We start from the raw sequence: 26,513 nt of genomic DNA on the forward strand, positions 1-26,513 counted from the left end.
GCGAGATATTCAGAGAGCGATATAACGGTTTCAGTTCTCCGTCGGAAAGGGTTGTCTGAGGGCGAGGTATAGAAACGTATTTTAGCCACCTAAAAAAACCCAATATCAGTTTAAGAGTTTAGAATATTTTCATAGCTTTAACTTGCCATCAAGACAGACCTTCTGACAGGGAACTGAAGCAGTTATATCTCGGTCTTCAAATCCACCAGACTCCATTCTCTCCAAAAACATTTCATTTTACCTCGCAGAACACAAGAGCTGCTGGTCTACCGCTGCATTGATCGGTTAGTTAGTTTGTTGTTATTCTGTGACTTTCAGATCTGAACTAACGTGGCGTCCACGCAGCAGTACATTGCTTTGCTTCTGTGTCGGAACTCCTGTCTGCTTCTCCAAACAGGCCATCTAAGTTACTGTATGTAACGTGTTAATTCACTGACTATAAGGATGTATAAACATACCGTTTATGTTGCAGCGTTATCATACAGAAACCTACGTCAGGTCACATGGGAAAACGTTTTTGGAAGGGTTTGGGAAAATAGCCTTTTGATGCTAAAACATATGCATTTGACCAAAATTTTTTAATGTTCATATTTGAATACAAGGAACTGGGAAGCTGCAGAATGATATAAAAACCTAAAATAAATAAATAAATAAATGAATAATGGACCCATCCTTTAAGACGCAAAAACAAAAATCCACCATATTATGCTTGGAGTTGGAGGGGGCACCGTCACAGTGTAGGTCTGTGTTACTACATCTTGGAAACCACCATTTTAGAAAGGATACATATTAGAAGCACACACTGTAATGTTTTTGAAGTGGGGATTAAATCCATAGCCGCAGCCTTCAACATGACATAAACCTGCTCACACCTCCAGATCAATTCAATAAATGGCCCTAAGCATGCCTAAGCAGAACATATCTTCAAAATCCCTGCCACAGTCCCATCTAACATGGCACAGTCACATTGTCAAACATGGCGGATCAGCCCGCTAAGCTTCCAAATCATGACACAGCGGATTCAGACTTTTAATATGACACAGCGTGTTTACACTGCAGCAGAGCACAGAGAGAGACGAAGGGAGGGGAGAGGGAGGGGGGGCTCACCAGTGAACTGAAGATGGCATTTTAATTAGATCAGGGAGCGTACGCGGAAAGAGCGAGGCTGGAAGAGAAGGAGAAGGAAAGAGATAAGAGGCAAAGAGGAGAAGACAGGAGCGGGAGGAGAGGAAAGAGAAGGGGGGATGCTTTCATGTGCATCTTACCCTGTTACCCCTTGGCCATATAATTAGTAGGAAAAACATCTCCTTTCATAGCTACGCCAGTGATAATCAGCTGTATCGCTGTATTAAACCAAACAGGTTGGCTGCATTACATGACTGTCATACCCATGCCAAAGACATGAACGCATCCTTTAGTTGAAATCAGACAAAAGCTAACCGAAATATTCATTTCCCCCAAAAAGTATGCCTTTATATATATGAATTAAAAGGAAATTAATTAACTTAATTGAGTGAAAATAAGTTAATTCACTTTCCAAAATAGAAAGTGTATAGGCTAACTCAGAGAACCATGCAGAGAACCATCAGAAACATTTAGGTTTGTTGTTTTTATGTAATTTTTGGCACAAGAAGAAAGTTTGTAACTGTTTGTTGGAAGCTCGTTGTGGCACAACCCCCCCATCTTTGATCAGTTAAACATGTGACAGGTGGTGTTTGTTCCAATACGGAAAATATACAGCCCAGAAAGTATATTTTTAAAGACATAAAATAAAATATTACTCCAATGTTATGTCATAATTATGGCCAAACTGTATATAGATCTGCTGAAAGTAAGTACGATGTTACTTTGGGTGATAGATATACAAAGAGTAATGCAGTTTTAATTTATGTAGATGAACAGATTAAAAAACGCTTCTCTCTTTACGAGGGGGAAACATAAATGGAGGAAAAGTCAAATTGGGAGGGACAAAAACAAATACAAATGCAAAAACAAGTGGGATTAAAATTGTATAATATATAGCATCAATACCTTTGATTTATCCTCACTCACGCAAACAGACTTAGACCGCAATTATAAACAGCCAATCTGTTTCTTTAGTGTCTTTATCATGAAAGAGAAAGATGGAGAAAGAGAAAAGGTGTCTAGGAAGCAGTTTGAGTTTTGCTCTTTCCTCGTCCATGTGACACTTTTCTTCACATTCATCCATTTATATATCTCTCCATCTATGCCTCCATCCTTACTTCTAGCTTTTCCCTCCTTCTTCTTATTCTAAAGTGTTCCGCCCTTATAACCCCAGCCCTTAGCTAACAAGCTCATTATTTGGACAAAAGAAAAACAAAGACAGATGGAATAAGTGAGAGATTGTATAAGTATGAGTGTAAGACAAACAGTGTTGAGAAAGGAGATACTGAAGAATCTGTAGAAAACACCTGAGTTCAGTTAAAGACGGAGAGAGAGTTACACGGAAAGTGTGAAAGAAGAAAGATGGAAAAGAAGTCACAGTGACAGGAAGTTGAAAGCAAAGATAAAAACAGAAATGTCCATATACGGTCGCCGGTGTCGCTCGAGTTGCCTGGCAACCCAAAAGTTTGGCTTGAATCTCACTTGCCAAGTCATTATTGCTGTGAAACAATCAGCATCCTTTTATAACTACAGTGAAGTCAGATAGAAGAGAGATAGAAAGAGAGAGAGAGAGAGAGAGAGAGAGAGAGAGAGAGAGAGATTTACCAGGAAGCAGCTCCATGCCGCTTCAAAGACGAGAGGCGGTAGCTCGTTAAAACAGACCACAGACAGGACACGGACAGTGTTTGCACAATCTATTTATGTTCCAGCACATCTGAGGTCCTGCATGTATGCTCCATGTACTGTGTGTGGCGCTGCTGTATGCACACCACGTCAATGCATCTGCAGCCGTTGACTTACTGTAAAAGGACTGTTCATTAACTAAAAGGTTTAGCGGCTCGCCTCACCTTAATGGTGGACATCATCGTTACGGTATTTCATAATAAGCACAAATCAGTCATGTTTTTTTTTTTTATTGAGCAAATGAATGCATGCCTGTGTTATACTCCCCTGCTTTTGAAGTTAAAGGCTGCGTGGGCACTTTAAAGCCTTTTTAGATGAAGTAAAATATATTATTCACAGCAGCCAATGAGACAAGAGCGCATTTGCTGTGTGTGTGTTTGTGTGTGTCTGTGTGTGTTTTGAACTCACTGCTCTACAAACTCGACGCCAGCGAAAGGATTAACAGCTCTGGCAGAAAGGTAATGGGCGGCCACCTCTACATGCCCCTGTGTGTCTGCTCCAGAGAAAGAAAGAGTATATGTGTGTGTGACAGCTAAAGTGCTATTCAACAGGTGTGTGTGCTGCAGTCAGCAATAACAGAGATTTAACTACGAGGTATACAAATGGTCACAAAAGTGCTTGCGTCACAAAAGTGATCAAGTTGTGTTGTGGTTGTCTGTCTTTAAAATGATGAACCATCTAGACACTGTATAGTGGAAACGTCTTTTTAATGACCACTACGAGGGCTGGTCGATATGCGGCTTATAAATAATATCTTGATATTTTTTGGCTATATCGCGATATACGATATGTATCGGAATTATAACCGATACATTATTGAGAGTTATTACATTTTGACAGAGCGTTAATTCGTCGATTATGCGTCTATGTTAACTGCCGCAGCTTTTCTAGCCTTTACGGCACTGGTTTAGCGGCCCAGGAAACACACAGATCAATTGCATGCGTTGTAAATCTTCTCACGTGATGCTACTCCAATCAAATCTGCGCACGGGAGAGATTAGACAGGAGACAACAGTCAGAGAAATAAGTGGCGTGCTCTAAAAAGAGAAAAGTAGACAGCGAAAACAGAGCTTTTTATCTAGAATGGACAGACTCTTACATGTTCAGTCTTCCCATGGGTACTTCAAAACCAGTATGTCTCATATGTTCAGAGACCGTGGTGATTATTAAAAGCGTTAACGTTTTTTTTTTTTTTTAAGTGGAAGAGGCATCTTCCATCACCTTTTCCAACTTCAACACGTATAAACTCACTTTGGAGCTTCACTTCTTCCGATCTCTCCGCACTCTTTCCAAGTTCTCTTCTTCCCTCCGGATACAAAAAAACATACGCACGTCCATGCTCATACACCCCACACTCGCCCAATAGAGTGTGTGGTGGAAGCGAAATGCCAAAGCGAATCATGCCGGTGGCTTAAAAAAATTACAATTATTAGTACTATACATACTCGATGTTCGCGATAAAGTAATTTGCTTTGCATCCCACGTAGAACAAGCCACAATACATCGAGTTTATTCGCCATATCGCCAACCAATAACCACGACATCTCTGGTCACAAGTCAAGTTCTGATCCCACTTTGATTGTGTTAAATTATTTTTTTGAGTGTTTGTTTAAACCTGCTTGGAATGCCACATCTGTGAGCTTAGCAATTAGTCTCTCTTGAGATAATCACAGTAAAGAAATGAAAAAATTAATATATAATGCTTAAGAGCTCGCTTGATGATATTTGCATCGTCCTGGTGAGATAAACTTCACCCATCAAGTACCCCCTCTCTTTTTCATTCCTCCTCCTCTGCTCCTCTTCTACCCTACAGTATACCATCAATCTCCTTCAGCAACACACTTTACTCTCTCTGTCTGTCTCTCTGTCTGTCTCTCTGTCTGTCTGCGTCTCTCTTTTGCACCCAAACGCCCCCCATGCACATCAAAGTCCTTGTTAAGCAGACTTGGTGAGACTAATAGTAAAGGCTAATAGCTAACATGTGCAGACATATGCTGCCTAACCTTCTGCACCATGTGCTGTGAATGTGTGTGTGTGTGAAGATACAGTATGTAGCACGTGTATTACAGCTCACTCTTTTTGAACTCACTGAATGAGTCTATAAAGAGGGAAGTGACGATATGTCGCTGAGCCAAAACGTTAAGGTCTGGTTGTAGATGGCAGAGTGTGCAGAGCGCTCCTTGAATTTGGCATTAGCTTCATATACATACAAGGTAAATTCACCAACTTATTATGGGCATTTGCCAATCAAAAGTCATTTATTAGATTAAAAAAGTCCATGGAGTTGACATAATATCATATTACTCCTGAAACGATCAACGGAACATTATTTGTCAACAGTTTTGATAATTGATTCATCATTTAAGTCATTTATCAAGCAAACATGTTCTACAGTCCCTGATTCCAGGGGATTGACTGAGTCTGCAACATGCAAGCTGCGATTTTTCAACATGAAATACTTGCCCCTTTTTACACGTTTCACTAATCAAAACACATGCCAAACCTGTGACCCATGTGAGAGTGCATGTAGAACACCCTACTGTAATTGCAATTTGCAGGCAACAAATTGCAATTATAGTTGTTTGTGAAACGTGACGCTGCCACCATTTTTTGATCTGCGTGTAAGCAGTGCTTGCTTTGGTGATACGAGCCCCCAGAATGTGAAGATTTTCTGCTTTTCATTGTTATATTAATGTAAATCAAATATCTAATAAGAATTTTGAAGATGTTGCTTCAGTCGTGTAAGAATGTAACGGGCATTTTTCTCTGTTTTCTGACATTGTATAGGCTAAACAATAAAATCAATGAATAGAAAAGGTAAATATAATAGACAGATAATGAAAGTATTTGTTAGTGGCAGCCTTACATCATCTTTAACAGACATAAGGTAGGCCTGCCATTTGCGAAATGACTTTTCTGAAAGTGAAAAATGTTATATAAAGATAAATGAAATGTATCAAACATGAATGGTTTAATGGTGAAACAGGAACTACAGACTTTTAACAACTTTTAACTCCAATGTAAAGCTCAATTTTCACAGTAACACTCTCTATGCCCTCTTTCGTTATAGAGGTGTTGGTTTTGAAACAAGACCATCTTTACAGCTGGCTCTTCAGCATTGTGCATGTGCAATTACCACACTGGAAGCTTTACTACAGGAACACAGAGGGGTAAGACATGTCTTCAGCCCCCACAACATCCGTTAAGCAAGCACGGCTGGTTGCTTACATGCTGTACTTTTTTCTTTGATTTCTTTTTATTGAGCAAATGTATGCATGCCTGTGTTAACTCCCCAGCTTTGAAGTTAAAGGCTGTGTGGGCACTTTAAAGCCTTTTTTAGATGAAGTGAAATATATTATTCACAGCAGCCAATGAGACAGAGAGCGTTTGCTGTGTGTGTGTGTGTGTGTGTTTGTGTGTTTCTGAACTCACTGCTCTACAAACTCAATGCCAGCGAACGGATTGACAGCTCTTGCAGAAAGGTAATGGGCGCCACCTCTACATGCCCCTGTATGTTTGTGCCTGCTCCGGAGAAAGAGTGTATGTGTGTGTGTGTATTTGTGTGCGTGACAGCTAAAGTGCTGTTCAACAGGTGTGTGCTGCAGTCAGCACTAACAGAGATTAACTACAAGCCACACAAACGCACACACACCTACACACACACACATTCACATAAATACTAACACACACACAAACACAAACACACCAGAAAGTGTCCCTAAGCCTTTTACTGCCATGTTATTTATTTGACTCACTGACTGCATAGAAAACTCTTTAACCTTTACGTCTGGCCTTCAGCCTCAAAGAAATTGAACTACACTACCCATAAGCCACTTTTAGTTGTGCGACCAGGCATAGAAAACGGCAGGTGAGAAGGTCAAATTAATGATAAATACATATTTGTTTAAGCCAATAGAATTTGAACTATTTAGAATTGAGTACATGTCACCTTCTCTTATGCATATTGTATTTGCTGTCCCCTTAGTTTCGATAAGATATAGGTGAGGCCTGCATTTATTTATTTTGTCTCTATGAGTTCACTTGTTCATTTTCCAGTAAAGTTCTTAATAAGATGAGAAAATTACTCACGGGAGTATACAACAATATGCTTTACCATGTGGTTATTTCATATAGACTATTTATTTATTGAATTACCAGAAAACATGCTTTATCGTGATATATATCGTTATCAAATGACCTATATCGGGATAGAAAATGTTGGCCATATCACCCAGCATTAGCTGTTACAGCAGCATAGACTTTTGCTTTTCCAACTCTTCATTTTTTTTCTGTCCAGCTCTATCCCTCCATTCCTGATACGCTCACTTCATCTCTCCCATCTTTCTCTCCATTTCTTCCTCCAGTACTGTTTCCTTCTTTTTCCTCATCCTTCCACTTTTCCATTTGTATAACTGTTTACAGTCCACACGTACCCTCCCTCTAACATTTTGACTCTTTCCCTCCTTTATTGTTACCTCACTGCCCTCTCTCTCTCTCTCTCTCCACTCATCCTTCCCTCTCTCTCTCATCCCCTCTGTCTAATACTCTGTCACTCTCTCCATCCATTATTCATGGCGCAGTCACAGTCGGCATTAAAAAGACCTCGCAATATCGCTACGGCAACGACGCAGCAGAAGCAGCCGCATTGGATCATGGGAAACTGGGTCACCTCCCAGGAGCGGGAGGGTGCGGGGGGTGCAGCGGAGGGAGGTCGCTGTCACACACACACACACAGACACACACACACACACACACACACCTGACAGTTGTCCTACAGAGCAGGAGGACAAGAAAGAGAGGGAGAGAGAGAATAGTGGGGAATGAGAGATAATAGGTCTGGTCAATGATCCAGATACTGTCACTGGCACAGAAACCACAGAGAGAGTACCCACTGCTGTACATCTAGTCATGCGATGGTAATGCGATGATAAACGTGTGGCTGTACAACATTAAACATGAGTAAACTAGACGATGAAAGCTTTCCCAAATGCTATAAAAGCTTTTTTTCAGCACTTGTGCTTCTTATAGTGGGACTTACTTATATTTAGTCATGTATTATGCATATTCTAGGGCATGCTTTCTGCTATCTTATATAATTTTATTAAAACTATAATTTAAACTCGCTTTGTTGAGCTTGGCTGACATCTTGAAAAGAAGTAAATATTAGACAAACTTCTGAAAAAAAATCTATATTATTGTGTAAACATTTCTTTCTTTCAATCACTACTCTCCATTAGGGGTGTAAGAAAATATTGACGCACATGAGTATCACGATATTAGGTTGTGCAATACTGTATCAATTCTCCAAAACACTGTGTCGAATTTTAATTAACTTCTTAAAAATCAGACGGCCCGCCATCAGGCCCGGCCGCTATTCAATCTTTTGGAGGTTGAAGCTACTGGCATCATATGAAACTAGAAAAAACGTAAGGAATCCATTGGTGCCCGCCATGTCACACCAACCAAGTTACACTACATTTTAGCGAGGAAAAACTGGCATGGCAATTTTCACAGGGGACCCTTGACCTCTGACCTCAAGATATGTTAATGAAAATGGGTTCTATGTGTACACCACAAGTCTCCCCTTTACAGACATGCCCACTTTATGATAATCACATTCAGTTTGGAGCAAAACCATGCAGTTTTTACATGCAATATAAATGTGTTATTTTTGCCTATTTTAAAATATTTCTGGTGTGTTCTTTATACGACGTACTACTATACAGTTTTCCTAAAATTATATAAAAAAATCGCAATACATCGCCTTGCTTATAGTATCAGAATATATATTAAATTGTTACCCCAGCGTCATGATACGTATCGTATCGCCAAATTCTTGCCGATACAAAGCCCTAGTTTCCATCAGTTTCTGTTTTGAACAATGCTTTCAAGGCAACACTAACATCTGAGAATTAAAAAATGAATTGCAACCATTTCCCATGCAATAAACAACCAAATTGACATTAACCGTCTTACCGTAAGTCATGAGAAAATAGTCCATGAGCACAATACTTTTGGTCAGCCAAACATCGAGGCTCAAATGTTAACAGTCAGAAAGGAAGTTTTCACACTCTGGAGAACTTGTTGACATCCTTTGTAAAGCACATCCGATTCGTCGTTAAGAAGATAAAACATTCTAAAGCGCCGGTATGCTCTTTGAAATATGTCTCTGCTGCCTGTCATGAAATAACACATTCATTTCATGCCTATTTGATCCCATGATAAATAGATTTCAGTGAAAAGATATGAGCGGAAGCAGCACTTTACAGCATGAGCGAGGCCACTCTATTGATCATGACCAATCTGCCTCCCACCAGCCTCTCAACAATGAACGCTAAAGACCCAGAAGCAAGCGCTAACTGATATTCATCTTTTGATGTGAATTCACTATTACACTGTCGATGACTCATCGCCAGAATAAAGCAAACACTGGCGCTGCTGACTGTGTGTAAGGTGGGCCTAAATGATGAATGCACAAAATATAAGGAATGTCTTTTCCGATATTGAGCCGCAGCAGCAGCCCCTTCTGTGCAATCCATATCTCAAAGCTAATAATCCGTTATGTGCTTCTCTCTATCTCCTTTGTGGTTGGTATAGATTCAATGATGGAGATCAATAAAGGCTAAGACTATTACCTGGATTCACCTCATTACTGTGTTTAATTAAAAAGCCTGTGTCCCTATGTATACTTTCAGGGTATACAACACACACACACGGAAACAGTCTGTCACATGTCGCCACCAAGGAAGAAACATCTGTTTCTATGGGAACCCTGCCCTTTGATGATGCAGGCAAAACACACAAACCACGCTAGCAAGCATGCAGGTACACATACACACACTATAGTGTTGTGCATCACAGCGACACGCCTTATCAGCAGCCACAGCGGATGTGTATGTCGATGTGAACCGTCACCTTGTGGTGTCTGTGCGTAAATAAGAGGGAGACAGAAAGGGATGGAGAGAGAGAGAGAGAAAGAGTGTGTGGCTGCCAGATCCCAGACCAGATGGCTAAATGTCAGTGAATACCACACCAACATGACAGCTAGTTCTCCCTGACAGAACCAGTACACGCTGCAGCCCAGCATCACCTATTAATTCAGTGAGCAAGCGAGCTGAGGCTTTCAGCACCGGACGGGATTTCACATATTTTTGCTTTCCGTCTTTGATCTCGTGTGGGCATCCAGAAGGCGTTCACAAAGCAGGACCGTTCGCTCACAGCGACGACAGTTTAATACTTTACACTGGAATCCAAAATAAAAAAGAGTCTATTATTGACAAGTCTGTCTCTTCCTGTTGCGTCTAAATGTCAATTTTTAGCACCTGGGTAGTTTTTAGTTTCCAGTGCTTAAGGAATCGACTGACAGGGTTTGCATTAAGCTCAGTAGAGATTGATGGGGGAGGGGGGGGGGCTTTTAGCTGAAAGTAGCTGGTGTGCAGTTTGCTTTGCTCCTCTGGTGATGTCACAACAGGCTTTTATGGCTGGTCAAATATTAGCCTGGAAGGATGAAGACACATACACACACATGCAAAGTACACATTACACCTGTTTACCACCCTAATTTGCCCAGAGATCTACGGTGCACTTCCATTACCTTTGTTGCCATGGCTCTAATGTTTGCTGTATAAGCAATTTGTTGTGTGTGTGTGTGTGTCTAATACTGGGATGCCAGTCCTACAGATTCTACACTTTAAGCTCAGATTTCCTAGTTTAAATGTTACTAGGCTGAGCACAAACCATGTTGTGACAAAGAACTGGAGAAGGGAAGAGAGAAAAGTCTTTTAGTATCAGTGGTATCTCTACTACACTGTACTGTGAGGGAGTAGAATATCTAGGAGATTTAAGTGCACATGTGATGCATATGATGGTCTCATATGAAAGATCAACAATATCATTGTCCTTGACCAAAGGGGAGCACTGTGGCTGCTCACTGCTCCTCAATATAGTTGAGATGAGTCAAATGTAAATTTCCCCATGGAGGTTTATTCAATTTAAATTTAAGATTTAGACTTAACACCAACCCCTGGCACAGCGATCTGAATATACTCCATCACATTGCTTATTCTTTATATACTATTTACTGTATATAAGAAGTGGACGTAGTCATGGTGACGTCACCCATTGGTTTATGGACAGCTGTTTTTAAGTCATCTTGGTTATTTGCAACCAGAAGTAACACGAGAGTGTGTAATCTAAGTACAACCGAACGCTGAATAAGACATTTTTAGGCAACCAAAAAGGTTATAATTAACTTTCATGAACTGAAAACACACTGTGAAAGGGTTAAAGTTATATGACAAAAGCACAGACAACTCCCAGACCGGACAGCGGCGTGGTAGCGACCTGTCGATCACAAGGTATCCACTTCCTAAAGCATCCCCTGCTTTAACTATGGTCTGTTTGACTCTAAATGGAACCATAATTTACTAAATGAACATCATGCTGTATTGAAGAAGACTTGAAACTAGCGATTGAGACCAAAAACTCATGTTTACAATGTTTACTGAGGTAATAAATCAAGTGAGAAGTAGGCTCTAGGCTTCTTTTTGCAACCAGAGGAGTCGCCCCCTGCTGGCTACTATAAAAAATGCAAGTTTAAGGCACCTCCGCATTGGCTTCACTGTACAGACCCTGGAGTAGCCCAGTGGATGTAATCCGTATGCTGCCATATGCACAGTGAATACTAAACAAGTGTTAAACTGGGCTTTGTTTTCCCTCCTGAGGTCCTGCCCAATATAAAATGGTTTGGGAAGAAAACCTGCCCTGAACACAACCACTAAGCTCACCAGTGACGAGAATGTTTCTATCTGAAATGGGGACATTAAGACTGACATCGCTCCCTGTGGTAAGGTTGCACTGAGAACTTTGAGTTTGGGTGATGGACAGAGACATTACTCTCTCTTTCTCTCCGTGTGCTCAGTGGGAGCTGTAATGTGGGTCGATGTGAGGCAGAGGACACTTTTAGCTCAGTAAAAATATCCCGCTCTCTCTCTCTCTCTCTCTCTCTCTCTCTCTCTCTCTCTCTCTCTCCCTCACTGCCTCTGTCTCACTCGCCGCCTTTACCACTGTGCACATCTGGAGCGTCATACAAACTATCAAAAATTCACCTCAGCATTACTAGTCGGTTTCAGACAGTTATGTAATAATTCTTTCCTCGGCGTCGGCATTATGGGAACTTTATTTTTTGTTTCGTAACGCTCATTTGACCTGATTTAACATGACTTGTTTGCCAAATTATACTCTAGTGCTGATTACCAATGTGGCATCACACAAACCCACATGCATATGCACAGATCCTATATGTGTCCTGTCCTCCCAAACACAAATACACACACACACACATCAAATAGATATAAACACACAGAGCCTCACAGTGGTCTGATATGCATGTTTGGAGTAAACAGGGGGCGTAAGATGGGACAGTTTCCAGAGATCTGGGACAGTTTTCAAACAAAAAACTAAAAATACTGATATGCTATTCTTAGTTTGGACTGGCAGGACACACATACATGCAAAGACAGACACACAAAAAGTACATTTATCTGTCTTCTCTTTAAAGAGAGAGAGATATGCATGAAGAAAGCGGCAGAGAAAGAGAAGAAAGAGGGAGAGGTCGTGAGGGTTGTGTGGAAATCTCCCTATCTTTATCACCAAAATGGGACTATTAAAAAGAAAGGGAGGATGGGAGGGAGAAGAGGAAATGGCATTGTAATGAATGTGGTGCCACAGCTGCCATCTTCTACAGTCTTTATCTTTCCCTTTTATCAGAAGTGGAGAAGAAGAGCGAGGGCGAGAAGAGAAAGGCTCGGAGAAAGAGAGGAAGAGAGGGACAAACAATTCTTTTGCTTATTGTCAATTCAAAACAATTATACACGGATAACACTAAAGCAGTTAACAGAATGTTACGCTTTAGTCATATTGTTTCTGTTAAACACAAAGCCACTGAAGTTCTTCCAAAGAGAGAGACAAAAATATATTGAGTGACAAAAAATGTCAGTTCTTCTCCAAGTATTTTGATGCTTATTGCTCAGTTTTAAAGCTAGAGTGAAGATACTGGCATCATATGAAACTAGAAAACCTAAGGAAATCCGTTGCTACCAATTATGTTATACTAGATTGCGAACGAGGTTAAATAGCGCTACGAAGTTACGCAAAATTTTGGCAGGGAAATACTGGCATGGCCGTTTTCAAAGGGGTCCCTTGACCTCTGACCTCAAGATATGTGAATGAAAATGGGTTCTCTGGGTTCCCACGAGTCTCCCCTTTACAGACATGCCCACTTTATGATAATCACATCATTGGTCATTATTTTGTGTTAATTGATTTCCAGTAATAAATACATACATTTGCTTAAAGCAAGCATATTTTAATAATAAATTAAAAATTATTATTAAATTAAATTAATTATTATTGAAATACAATTATTTAAAAAAATACAATTATCTTAATTAATATAATAATAATAATAATAATAATAATAATAATAATAATAATAATAATAATAAAAATAATAATAATAATGAAATAATTCCAATCATGCCCATGTTTGCCTCGATAGACAGCCCTAATAAATACACTAGTTCAGCTTTTTATCCTACAGTGATGCAATAGTGGCTTTATGTTTCCTGTAACATACTAACTACAATCCATTATCTCTTCCATGTGGCTTTATAGCCATTAGTTCATGAATGAGAATATTGCCAACCGCTGTTCACTAGTGCATATAAACAGGAATACAACCTGCCCAATGCTAATCAATTCAAGGCTTATCTAGTCAATTAAACCCTCCTGATTCCCATTTTATATTTGTGACATTTCAAAAAACACATTTATTCAAAAATAGGAGAATTAAAAAAGAGAAGATGAGAAAGATATTCTGGTAAAGCAGAGGAACTACGATAAAACTTTCACTTAGTTCAGTGTATTTTTTTCCCCTCCCATGTTTAAGGTTCATTTTCAGTAACACCGGAGCCCTGCAGCACTGAGGAATTAGTACAAAATGGCTCCAAAATGAGGTACCAATGGAGCAGAAAACCAAACAGCACTCTGAAGTAGTAACTTTGGAGTTGGAAAGCACCCATGTCTCAAACAGAAATGGTAACTGGGGTATTCCTTGTTTTCCTCTGGGAGTTGAAAAGGGGAACAGCATTTATAATTTCCAAATAATGACTCCCCAGACTCCAGCTCGGTTGGAACTGGTTGTACTGTACTGCAGAAAAACTTGCAAGGGATTTTAAGTTTCCCATCTGTGTAGAGGGGCCTACTAATGTGTATACGACGGGATAAGATACAGTAGTGAATGAATCACATTAACCTCTGTCTGTTTGTATACAACACACACACACACTGTCACACATCCTATTGGTAAATAAACTAATAAATGCATCAAGTTCCACTGCGGCTATTCACACGCCCACCCACACACCACAGGACACACAAATAAACACACACATCTACATCCTTATCTGGATGCACTGTGAGCCGCTGCATTCCACTGGGACTATTCAGAGGTGCACACACACACACACACACACACTGTAACACACCATCGGTCGCCACAAGAAAACACAGACCGACATTGTTTAGATAAGTGAACATACAGATAGATGCTGATCGTTCCTCTCTGTCTATAAATAGACACTCCTAGCAACCAGCAGAGTAGCACCCAAAGGATCAGCATGTTAACTTGATCCTCAACAGCACAGATGATGATGGGGAGAGGAAGGGAGGGGCAGGAGGACGTGTGGAGACTCCAAACACCAGACAAGACTCGGAGTAATGGGTAAAGGAGTCTTTATAAGGCAGTAAACTGAGGTGATTTCATCAATTTAATGATATTCAACACAGAGGCCTGTTCTGAGGTGACGTGAACAAAGAAAAGAACATCAGAAATAAAAGGTAAACAAACCAGTTTTGTGGCAGTAATCTTAATCCACCTTAACAAGAAAATGCAGTGCCTGTACAAAGTTTTCACCCACATTAGAAGTTTTCGTGTTCTATTGTTTTACCACATTGAATCAAAGTAGATTTAATCTGGCTTTTTTTTACACTGATCAAGACCCTTTAATCTCAAAGTGAAAACAGATCTCTAGAAAGTGACAAAATACTTGTTTGCATAGGTATTCACCCCCCTTTGATTGGACGCAGGTAAAGCATCGCCGATGCAGCCGACTGATTTTAGAAGTCACATAAGTGGTTAAAGGGATATCACCTGAGAGGGAAGTCAAGGAGGTTCAATGCACTGTAGTATAACTACACCTGTATCTGGAGGCAGCTTTCGACGAGTGAGAATCGTTGCAAAACCTACACCATAAAGACAAAGGAACACTCCGAGCAACTCCACGAAAAGGTGCTTGAAAAGCGCAAATCAAGGGATTGGATACAAGAAAGTCACTAAACACCCTTTAGAGTGCAGTGCAAACCTGACATTTGTATATTTATTATATTAATATAAAGTAATAAAACGGGCCGCTTTGCTTTTTACTGGCCGATTGCAAATCTTTTGCCTTTTCCATCACGCTTGGGGTGAGGCTTTGCGGGGTTTTCGGCCAGCTCAGTGTCGGTGCATGAAGACGAACGAAGCGTTTGATCATGAACTATAAGCGGTTTCCACTGTATAATCAATTAAGGAATCAAAAGGTGTATGGCATCAGCTGTAAATCCATCTAGTTAAGCTTTTGCCAAATAACCTACTTGGTTAAGGGTAGAAAACATCGCCTGCATAGTTAAAGGAAACAAGTCGGTTGGTAAGAGACAGGGCGCTAATGTTGAAGTCACCTGCTTTTGTACCTCCAAATAATCACCGTGACCTCCTTTCTAACACTGTAGGTCTTGTTGTGGTGTAAAAAATGTCACCTTTCATTAGTGGTTGCTACGGAAAGAAGGCACTCATATATTCACACGGCTACAAGAGGTCGTCACTTGTCAGGAAAACTCAAAACAAAGGTCATTTTACGCATGTGAGAAAATTACCAAATCTATTGTTTATATAACAAGAGAAAAAAAAACATAAAGGACAAGACACTGAGAGAGAAGAGGTGTGTTGTGATGTGGTCCATTACCCTCTGAAAGGTGATTCATTGACTTAAAGGTGCTTGTTTCACACGCCTACCGCAGAGCCAGCAGCTAATTCATCTAACACTAAACGCCCCGTCACCTACTGCTGATGCACACACACACACACACACACCTCATCGCACACAAATGAGCGACCCTGAACAACCATGCACTGACGCGTAAACATAACTGACACTATACAAATGTATGCAGACGATATAGAAATCAAATAAACCCGAACGTGCACGCACACACACACACACACACACACACACACACACACACACACACACACACATGCCGTATCACACCGACGTAATCTCAAACCTCAATCACTGTGAATCCTATTACGCCTCATTATTGCCTACGGGATTTAGTGTCTAAATTGTGTGTCTGTGCGTACATCATGTGTGTGTTTTTGCCTCTCTCCATCAATCAGTGTCTAATCAGGTGTATTGATTAGCTAATTGCTCGGTTATGACAGCATTATTCTGTCAATCTGAAAGTGTCCATATTGATCTGATTAGAGAGGGATGAAGGGAGAGCAAGAGGGAGAAAGTGATTAAGGAGGGAAAAGGGGAGAGAAACAGATACAGGGAGGTTTTTTTTAACATAAACTTCACATTCTAGTTAGAAAAAATGCATCTAGTTTTACCATTTTTTTACCAAAAGTTGCATTTCCTGAACTGAACTAGCCAAAGTGCAGCACATATGATCCTCCCTGAGAGAAGAGACTTTCTCACACTTTGGTTCCTATACCCTTCTTTCCTCTGTAACCAAGGACAGATGAGGAGCATCACTACGGTTACCATATCCATGACAACCTCTCCCGCTGCTATTATTGGGCATGTCGTCAAGGAGACAGAGCGGCACATTATGGGATGCGGACGGAAATAGAAATCATGTACTGGAAGCAATACAACAGATCTCTGGTATTACATAAGAAAGAGCTGTGCAAATCTAGCGAAGGGGGCGCCATATTGATTCTGAGACTCCATCACACTTAGGGTCAGGGGTAAAATGTAAAGAGCATCATCAGGATATACGGAGCCATAGTTGTGATGCAGCTGTTTTTTGAGCTTATACTTCATTAAAAGATCGAGCTTTGTATAAGCCTGTGGTTTATTTGCAAATGATAAAAACTGGTAAAAAATGGGAAGAAATGAAAAACTGCGTGGGAGAGCAAACAAAACCACAAGGGGCTAAGCGCAACGTGACACCCCGAATGACAAACAGAAAACAAATGACAACAATACTCGACAAGGGGGGGAGGATGACACAAAAATGTGAAATAACACGAGGGGTTCAGGCTGAGCTCAATTACAAGAGCTTTGATGCAGGGAATATTTAACAGCCTCCCGTGGCTCAGACTCACGTTATATTTAATGAGAGGGTTACCCCACAGTTTGCAGCAGTGGAACGCAAAGGTAACACTGTAAGAAATAACTTCAAATTGTGGAGGGGACAATGTTCAAACAAGTGGTGGGGATTCCTACTGGGACGACAATAAAGGTCAGTCACAGGTTCATTCCTCCCAAATGTGCATGAGGCGTCAGTTGGTCTGTTAGAGTGTGCTTAAAGGGACTATTTGTAACTTTCAGAAACGCTTGTTAACAGCAACACCTGTGGTCGCTAAGTCAAGGAAAGTCAGCGTCGGGCTCGCGCTTGCTCGCTCTACATAGACATGAACGAGCATCGCTCAAAACAGTGAGGCGACACACGACAGCTAAAACCACAATATCACTCTATATTTCACCTGCTTGGCAGTAATGTTAGCTGACCAGACGAAGGTCTCTCCATGAATCACTGCTGATCCTAGTGTTGGCTTTTCCTGCCTCAGCCTCCCGGGCTGAGGTAGGAAGAGAAACGTTACCATCTCCGACCGGGTGCCGGAGGGAGACACCGGCACCCGGTCGCAGACGATGACGTTTCTCGTTACGGAGCTCGGTCACCTCACAAGACACGGGAAACCTCTGTTGGTCTGGAGGAGCTGCAGCAGTTATTTCTGCACAAACGTCCACTGTACATTCACTAGATATTCTCAGAGCTAAACTAACTCTTCTGCAGTGTGTAGTGAGCGCGCGTTCACGTCTAGAGGTGGAGCGAGAACGAGTGCGGTGTGTGAGTGAAGGCAAGCAGGCAGCTGAGCAGAGACTCCGGACCTGGAGACCAAAGCTACGGTCTCCCCCGCGTACTACGACCGCAGCCAAGACTGTTTTGCAAGACGGGCTTCACTAGATATAACTTTGAGGTTTTGGTGCTTCCGTGTAGTTTGTGTTGGAGTCTGAGTCTGAACAGCGTAGCCACACGCGAGCGCACACATGCGAGCGCACATGGGAAACCGACCCGGTAGATTTATACATGTAAAAAGTTACAAACAGTCCCTTTTAAGGTGCTAAATGCAAGATTGGGAGCATTTCTATTGCCTCCGCACGGCTCTCAACATGGCAATGGCTAAGCCACCGGCTCACAGCTAACGGTACTAACAGTGCAAACAACGGCAACAGTGCTGACAGAGCTAACAGTGTTAACCTGAAAGGGAACCTGGAGGGTGGATGCTATGCTCCCGGGACAGTTATCAGCTGTAACCGCCGTATGAGAGCAGTGCAGAGCGGCGGCCGTGAGCTAGCCATTGGGGCACACTCACCTGCGCAAACTTGCACTATAAGAGCACGCACAGCCGACCTGCCTATGTCAACAAAGCATGGAGAAGCTCTGATTACAACACACGCAGAGGGAGAGCGACTTCATTCTCTGCTCAGGTAGACATTACTCCATTATATCTTTACATAGCAAATAGTTGGTTGCTGCTATATTAATGCTCTGGATGTCGTATAATGTAGAGAACCTTTAAATGTCAATATAATGAGACTCGCAATAGACTCTCAGGGAAATTAACCAATGGGACGTAAGATTGATTCTGGCAGTTTGGGGTTTAATCACTGTCTTGCAAACACAATAAAAGAACTGAATAAGGTCATTTGTCAAAGTGAATGCATATTGCAAACAAAAAGTAATCTTAAGATGCGCTTCTGGCAATGTCAAAGAAGGCATGTTTTAAAATATTTTCACTCTGACTCATGATTGGTACACAACGAGGTAGTTAATGGAGTGACAGTTACACGGAAGTAGTAGAAACTGAATGTAGACATATTCTAGTTCTACTACTTCCCCCTTCCTTCCCCACAAAGGCTATTTGTTTTAACTTGTTTACTTGTTTATACCACACACATACTTTTGCTATCTGTCCCCAACGTCCGTCTTGAAATGGGAAAAAAGAGCGTTTAGGTACGCTGCTCCTGCAGCTTGGAATTTACTGCAGAATGATTTGGATCTAGGGGAGCTGGTCTCTTTAAGTGTTTTTAAAAATAGACTGAAGGAGTTGGAGGAATGTTCATCAGGCTGTAGATGCTTTGTCTGAGCTATTTGCCCCTATATGATCTAGAATATGATGATCTGAGTCTTATTTTTTGGTATACTCATGCTGTGACCCATCTGACTTATGCTCAGTGAAGCTTTACCTGGTTAAATAAATTCTAAAGAAATACAAAAATGTATTTACACACACACAGATACATGGTTCGAGCGTGTTATTTAAACCTCTCGTCCATCTGCACACTGCTTCCTGGCTGTCAGAAGGTTATAAAACTAATTGACCACAGCTGTGGTGGTGGTAAGTAGTTTTTAGAGCGTGTGAGTGTGTCTGCATGTGTGTTGTATCTTGTCATTAACTAGGGGGGTGGGGGGGTCACCAGTCCCAAATAACCCTGCAAGAATAGAAGACCTGAAAATGTAGGAGGCCAAACTTTTCCTGGAAGTGTGTGTAAGTGTGTGCGTCTGCATGGCAATGCTTCCTGCTGTATACGGTTTCAAAACAAGCTAAAACAGTGGCAGTAAAATTCTCCTTATGGTGTTGACAGACATTGAGAGACAGTAGAATGCTATCCAGTCTACACTGTGCACTGAAAATGTAAATAAATTACACGCTAAGCATTACTTTTCTTAAATGCAATGCTTTACCTTGCTTATATTATATATGAAAAGTATTATTTACTCAAAATATTCACTATATTTGTGTTACAACTATAAAAGGCTGCATGGGGGACTACTTATCCTGGAAGTGCAGGCATTCAAGATGCATCTGAAGATGCATTTTAAGTTCTGACTGTATGAGTTGTATAGAATTTACTCTTTGCTGGATCATTCATTAGCTCTCCATGTATAATGTCAAGATTTTTAATATAAGTGGGTTTTTTTCAAAGATATTAAACTAATGAACGACTTAAAGAAGCCAGAGAACGCCTTAAGTTGTTTGATCAGTAAGTGTAATGTGATCACTGAGACTTGATCTGTAAAAGCTGTAAAACAGGGAAAGTAATGCAATTGCTGTATTTTAGTTCTGCTACAGAATTCAGAGAGAGATAAAGAGAGGCAGAGAGAGAGAGAGAGAGTGGGTGATGGACACAAATTAAGATGATGAGTCCTATTTACTCTTCCACTGACTCATACACCTGCTCTGACACTGTTAACATTAAATGAGAAATCAGAGGGTAGATGCACAGTGAAAACAAATGAAAACAAATATGATTCCTCCGCTCACAGATCTATAGTAAGCCAAAAGTAGCTTTATGAATAGACGCTGGATCCTCGGACTGTTTTCTTATCCAGAAACTCCCCCATAAATATTAATGACATTCTCTAAATCAGCAATTAGCTCATGCATGGACATGTTGACATGTGAATGGGGCACATGGCAAAGTCCTCATACACACACATACACAACAGGCAATCTGAAAACAATAGTCGCGCGTGAGCTCTCGAGAAAAAGTTAATGTGGCAAAGTCATTCTTAGAAAGAAGGAAAGAGAGAGTGACAGATGTTACATGGCCTCAGAGGGATTAGTGTCTTCCTCACACTAATACACTAGCATACATCTGCAAGCTTACACACACACAAACATATGAAAAAACACAAACACAAATTGTGTCTATATATATATCTATATATTTATACACATAATTATATTGATTTATATGATATACTGGTCATCTGTCCAGGGTGTGTACCCCGTCTCTCGCCCAATGTCAGCTGGGACTGGCTTATCCTCAAGGATAAGCGGGTATAGCTAATGGATGGATATTGATTTATATAACCACAGAGGAACACGCTGCTTTACAAACACACACACACACACACACTCTGGTGAGCGGCCAGGTTAAGGTAATTAGATAAAAGGTTTGGCAGGAAGCAGTCAGACGCTTTCGAAGCAACAGATGTCTTTGTTTTGTAAGATATGTTTTGCTTTACTTTACTTTAAATATCTTCTACATTTAGCACATTACACTAGATGACATTTTGGCAAACCACAAAAATCATTCCTCAATCAAAACGACTATTTTCTCCAAAAAAAGTCTGTTGCCCACAAGAAAATGATGCTTTTGCTTTTGATCAAATCAACTCACATCGTTTTCATTTGATACAACTCAAGAGTCATCAGTCAGAAATAACTGAAACCCTCCATTTTCTTCAGGCTTCAAAGTGAAACATCATAATCAACAACTCGCTTGTATCCAGACAACCAATGATAAGAGCAACTGATGCTCAAAGAAGACATTATTCATGGAAGATATTATTTTTACTCCCTACTTCATTTCATCAGCAAATCACACACACACATGCTGCTCAGTAATGCTATTAAATAAAAGACAAAATCTTTCATAAATCAGCCACACACCTAATATAAAATGTGATAACACATCCACACGGGAAACAACAGGTGTCAGACCACAAGAACAAAAACCAAGAAAGCCTGTCTTCCAGTGAGCCAAGCAGTTACTTTAACCAGTAACTAGTTGCGTAAACAGCAAGTGAGCGTATTTAACTGTTAAGCGGTTCAAATATAGTCGATTACTCACCAGGTTGGAGTTAGTGGCGTTCGAGTCATCCTCAGGGAAGGGGATGTAGACGGCTAAGGCCACACAGTTGGCGAAAATGGTCATCAGGATGATGATCTCAAATGGTCTGAGAGGAGGGTTAAGGAATATACACAGCGGAACACAGTACACAAAACACAAATATAAAGACATTTACACAGTAGAGATCATCTACTTAGTTATTCTTTTTTTTACGATTAACATCTTAAAGATAACAAACATTTACAAGCATACATGTGACAAATATCTGGGGATAGGACAACTAGCAGTATTAATGTCGGTACTTCATGGAAAGTATAACAACTAGGGCTGTCAAAGGTAACGCGATAATAACGCGCAAATTCGTTTTAATGCTTCTTTCTTTAACGCATTAACGCAACTTGTGATTTTTAGTTTGTAGCGGGCTCAGTTTTAAAGCTAAAGTGAAGATACTGGCATCATATGAAACTACAAAAAATAGACTCCAAACTTACACTAAATTCCGTTGAGGAAAAACAGGCATGGCCATTTTCAAAGGGGTCCCTTGACCTCTGACCTCAAAATATGTGAATGTAAATGGGTTATATGGGTACCCACGAGTCTCCCCTTTACAGACATGCCCACTTTATGATAATCACATGCAGTTTGGGAAGGTCATAGTCAAGTCAGCACACTGACAGCTGTTGTTGCCTGTTGGGCTTGAGTTTACCATGTTAAGATTTGAGCATATTTCTTTATGCTAAATGCAGAACCTGTGAGGGTTTCTGGACAATATTTGTCATTGTTTTGTGCTGTTAATTGATTTCTAACAATAAATATATACATACATTTGCATAAAACAGCATATTTGCCCACTCCCTTGTTGATAAGAGTATTAAATACTTGACAAATCTCCCTTTAAGGTACATTTTGAACAGATAAAACATGTGAGATTAATTTGCGATTAACTATGGACAATCATGCGATTAATCGTGATTAAACATGTTAATCGATTGATGGCCCTAATAAAAAAACTGCTGGTGCTTGGGACAGACGGACCAATGAAAGCAAGAAAAATAAGATGAGCAAAACATATAAATAAAGGACACAGGACAATGCAAAACAAAAGCGTACTTCCACATGCGGCGATGTCAAATACAGCGATAATGATGAGATTTACTGCGATCCCCGAATCCCAGAGAGAACATTCGACATGTATAGAGGATTTTTAATCCTTGAGTCCCTCCCAGTCCTAGTCCTAGTCTACCTAAAGGATTAAACCAAAGATTTACAGGGGGGAGAGGGGGCCTTGCATTCTGAAATAATGATCTGCACCCATTCTGCATCAGGTGATGGGAGGTCCTCAAGGAGCGACGGGTCTTCCAGGATACACAAATTCTGGGAAAAAGGCACGCCTATGTAACATTTTTGTGAATCTCAGAGCAGAAGTCTTGTATTTTGGGGCAGCTCCACAACATATGAGTCAACCGTATACCCTCCCTGTTCTGGCATCTCCAGTATTCTGGGATTTGTGGTAGCTTGACTCTCGACTCTAAATTGGATTAGCCTGGTTTTAAGTTCCCTGGACATGTTTTTAAAGTTTAGTTTAGGATCCTACTGTGGATGACACACCGAGGTCCGCCTTCCCAAGACAGTCTGTGGGAGGACGGGCCTTTCTTTGTCTGAGCTTTTTAAAAGCACCGAATGACAGAGCGAGGCCTCGTGTCCTTCATCTACTTGGTTATTCTTAACAGACATTCGAATGAGGACGGGGTCAAAATAATATCAGTGTAATTGTGTCCTGTTCTATTGCCACTGCTCTTGGGGTCTTTTAAACAATATGTCTTATACCGAAGTGAAGCTAACTGGACTGGATTGCTTCATAATCAATCATTGCAGGAGAAAAAAGGGTCTGAATGGGCAAACCATGATGTTGTTTTTGAATTGGGGCTAAGATTTGGTACATTGTGGACCAGGTAATATAAAAAACATAAATCTATCCGCGCCATGTTCAGGTAAGTTTTCAATGATCCATGAAAACCTCTAGTGCGCTGTACAAAATAATACAGATTCTGACCTCTGACCTTCCTGAATTGAAAAAAACTTCATATCAGGCATGTTATTTTAACAAAGCGGTATTTTTAAACAAGCTAATACACCCTTACATAAGCAGAGGTATATATACACACACAGCAGAGTGCACAAGCAGTGTACACAATGAGAGATCAAAGCTGTTTGAGTTTGCCTTTGCGTTAACAATAAGACATATTGGGTCACTTAGGAGCCTCTTTGTGTGTGCGAGGGGGGTTAGGGAGACAGTGCATGCCCTAATATGGGTGCGTCGAGGAGCAGGCCTGTCGCGTGGAAGACGGGATGTGGACGGAGGAAGAGCGAGAGCGGGATGGAATGAGAGAGAGGAGAGACACAGAAGGTTTTTTTTTTTATATGCAAACGGTCCTTGAGAGGGGAGCGACCTCATTATTTTTGGCCTCCGAGAAGAGGGAGAGATGCAAAGTGAGAGAGAATGGAGGGAGAGTATGTGAAGGAGAGATAAAGGAGGTCTGGTTTGCATCAACACAATTACTAACTGCCACTGCTGTCACCTCCTTGTGCTCTCCCTCTGCTCTCTTCTTCCACTCTTTCCTTCCTCCCCCCCCCTTTGGCTGCATGTCAAATTAGTCTAGACTTGTAGTATTACTTATAAAACCGATGTACTGATGAGTTGCAACCGTCAGATTCTCAAATCCAGAAGACAAACCATAAGCAAACTATAATGTACTCTTTTAGCTGACATTCACGCTCACATTACGTCACGCCATGAGTGCAGGCTTTTGCTGAACTGAATCTGACTTTACTGGACTTTTCCATCCAACACAATTGGCAGTTTTCACAACTTTACCAACTGGTAATGGTTGGCTGGGGTATACGTGCAGACTACAGGACGCTGGATCTGGTATCCTATATATATATATTTATATATATATATAGTCTACATCCTGCCAAAGTCAAAAGAGGGAGTTAGCAGCAGTACTTGAGAAAGTGACCAAATTAGAAGAAAAAGGGGAAAATGGAAAAAGAAATTGATCCTTAATTTCAACTGCTTTACCATATATCCATAATGTCTATTCAGAAATGTATGCAGGTAGTTTCACATTGGAGTAAAATGAATAGCAACTAATGGCTGCCTGCAAGGAAAGATCTATACATTCAGCACTTTACCAGGGATAATAGTCTGCATTGAGAGTACAGCGCCAAAGTTATTTTCATTTTTATTGGTATGATTTTTATGGCGGCTAAAGGACACCAACAGGAACTTCTCAGCAGCTTCCAAGTTCCAACTTAAGATGTTCATCATCCTTACATCTAGAAATAGATAGAAACTGTGAAAAAGGTCAGTCCTCGACAAAAGAAATTCTTAGTCGACTAACACTCGTGCGATTTTGTCGACATATCGATTAGGTGATTTAAATCGACAGATCTGTAAAACTGACTGTCTCCACAAAGAATCACATAAAAGCACAACTTTAAATCTTGTGTTTACCAGAGAAGTGCTCATAAATGTCTTGGAAATTAGTCACTCAGCATGAAAAAGCATAAAATATGATGAAAATCTTAGGCGCCTAAGACCGAAAAGACCGATTAGTCGACTAATCGTCTAAGAGGGGGGGACCCTACTGTGAAATGTTTTGTTTTTAAATCCAAACTCCACCACAAGGCCTTGAACACTTGAGTAAAGTTTGTAAAGTTGAGTAAATATACCACGTTACAATTTTGACAACATGAGAAATTGTTGCCATTAGCTAAAACCACAATTAAATCAGTACACTTTTTTTTTATTAGTGCCCATTAATATTTTGAAATTACCCAGTGCAGTTTCTAATAGGTTTGATGGCGGAGGAGAGAAGGAACTGTCTCGACAAATAAATAAAGTTTCAGTTTAAATAAGAAGTAAACTTAACAATCTTGAACTACCTGTAATCACACTAGCAATCTTGCTGTGTGTGTGGCCCCTCTAGAAACAGACCTGCTGTCTATTCTAGAGCTTTACTGCCGTTTCAGAAATAGCCCTGGTGTGCAGACAGTTAAATAGCGAGAGAGGGAGAAGAAAAAAATCTTAAGCGTTTTTTTTATTGTAGAACTAATACTTAAGTTTATGTTTGGATTAAGAGTTGATCCTTGAACATCGTCGGTCACAAGATCATTCAGCCCGGGACCAAAATGCATCAAAGTTAATCACTCACCCTTGTATCGGGGGCTCATTAAAACACACTCCAGACATGCGGGGACCCGCAGAAAAACAGGCCTGCGACTCATTCTGGGTTCCTGACCCATAATTTTAAAAACCCTTGAGGTCTGCTTCCATCAACATGATAATAAATCTAGTGTCTGCTTGTGCCGTTGAGAGCGAAACAACACTGGGGAAAAATTCGGGTGGGGGGGGGGGTCTGAGTGAGGAATCAAAACAAGTACCAAAGTCTATTAATAATGCATTAATCAGCATAAGAATAGCAAATCTCTAACAGCATATAAATATTAGTGGTACGAATTTGGGATAATTGTGGGGGATTGAGTCGGACAGCTCTAGAAAAACAGCAATAAATTAAATAAAATCAGCATCCAGTTAGCTCAGCAGGTTTCACAGCTGACATGATGTATAGTATTATCCACCACGGTGCTACTCTCTGAGGTATTTTGGAGTAAAACATATAAATTCAGCATTTTACAGGCTAACTGTATACGCTTACGACAAATTATCAC

The 26,513-nt window shown here is 40.7% G+C and overlaps 1 protein-coding gene and 1 long non-coding RNA gene across 4 annotated transcripts in view; one reads left to right on the forward strand and one right to left on the reverse strand.

Moving 5' to 3' along the window:
- The window catches only part of cacna1c (calcium channel, voltage-dependent, L type, alpha 1C subunit), a 225,087-nt gene that overhangs the window by 131,167 nt on the left and 67,407 nt on the right, over positions 1–26,513 (reverse strand). For all 3 annotated transcript variants that reach the window (XM_037760298.1, XM_037760296.1, XM_037760297.1), the window contains exon 3: positions 21,780–21,885. In XM_037760298.1, coding sequence (XP_037616226.1) covers positions 21,780–21,885 — 106 coding nt within the window. The remainder of the gene's footprint in view (positions 1–21,779; positions 21,886–26,513) is intronic.
- On the forward strand, positions 393–4,491 carry LOC119482623. The gene is made up of 2 exons (XR_005205474.1): positions 393–3,422; positions 4,203–4,491. It is a non-coding gene; the product is annotated as an uncharacterized LOC119482623 (long non-coding RNA).

The sequence above is a fragment of the Sebastes umbrosus genome, chromosome 23 (assembly GCF_015220745.1).
Source record: "Sebastes umbrosus isolate fSebUmb1 chromosome 23, fSebUmb1.pri, whole genome shotgun sequence".
NCBI classification, from domain to species: domain Eukaryota; kingdom Metazoa; phylum Chordata; class Actinopteri; order Perciformes; family Sebastidae; genus Sebastes; species Sebastes umbrosus.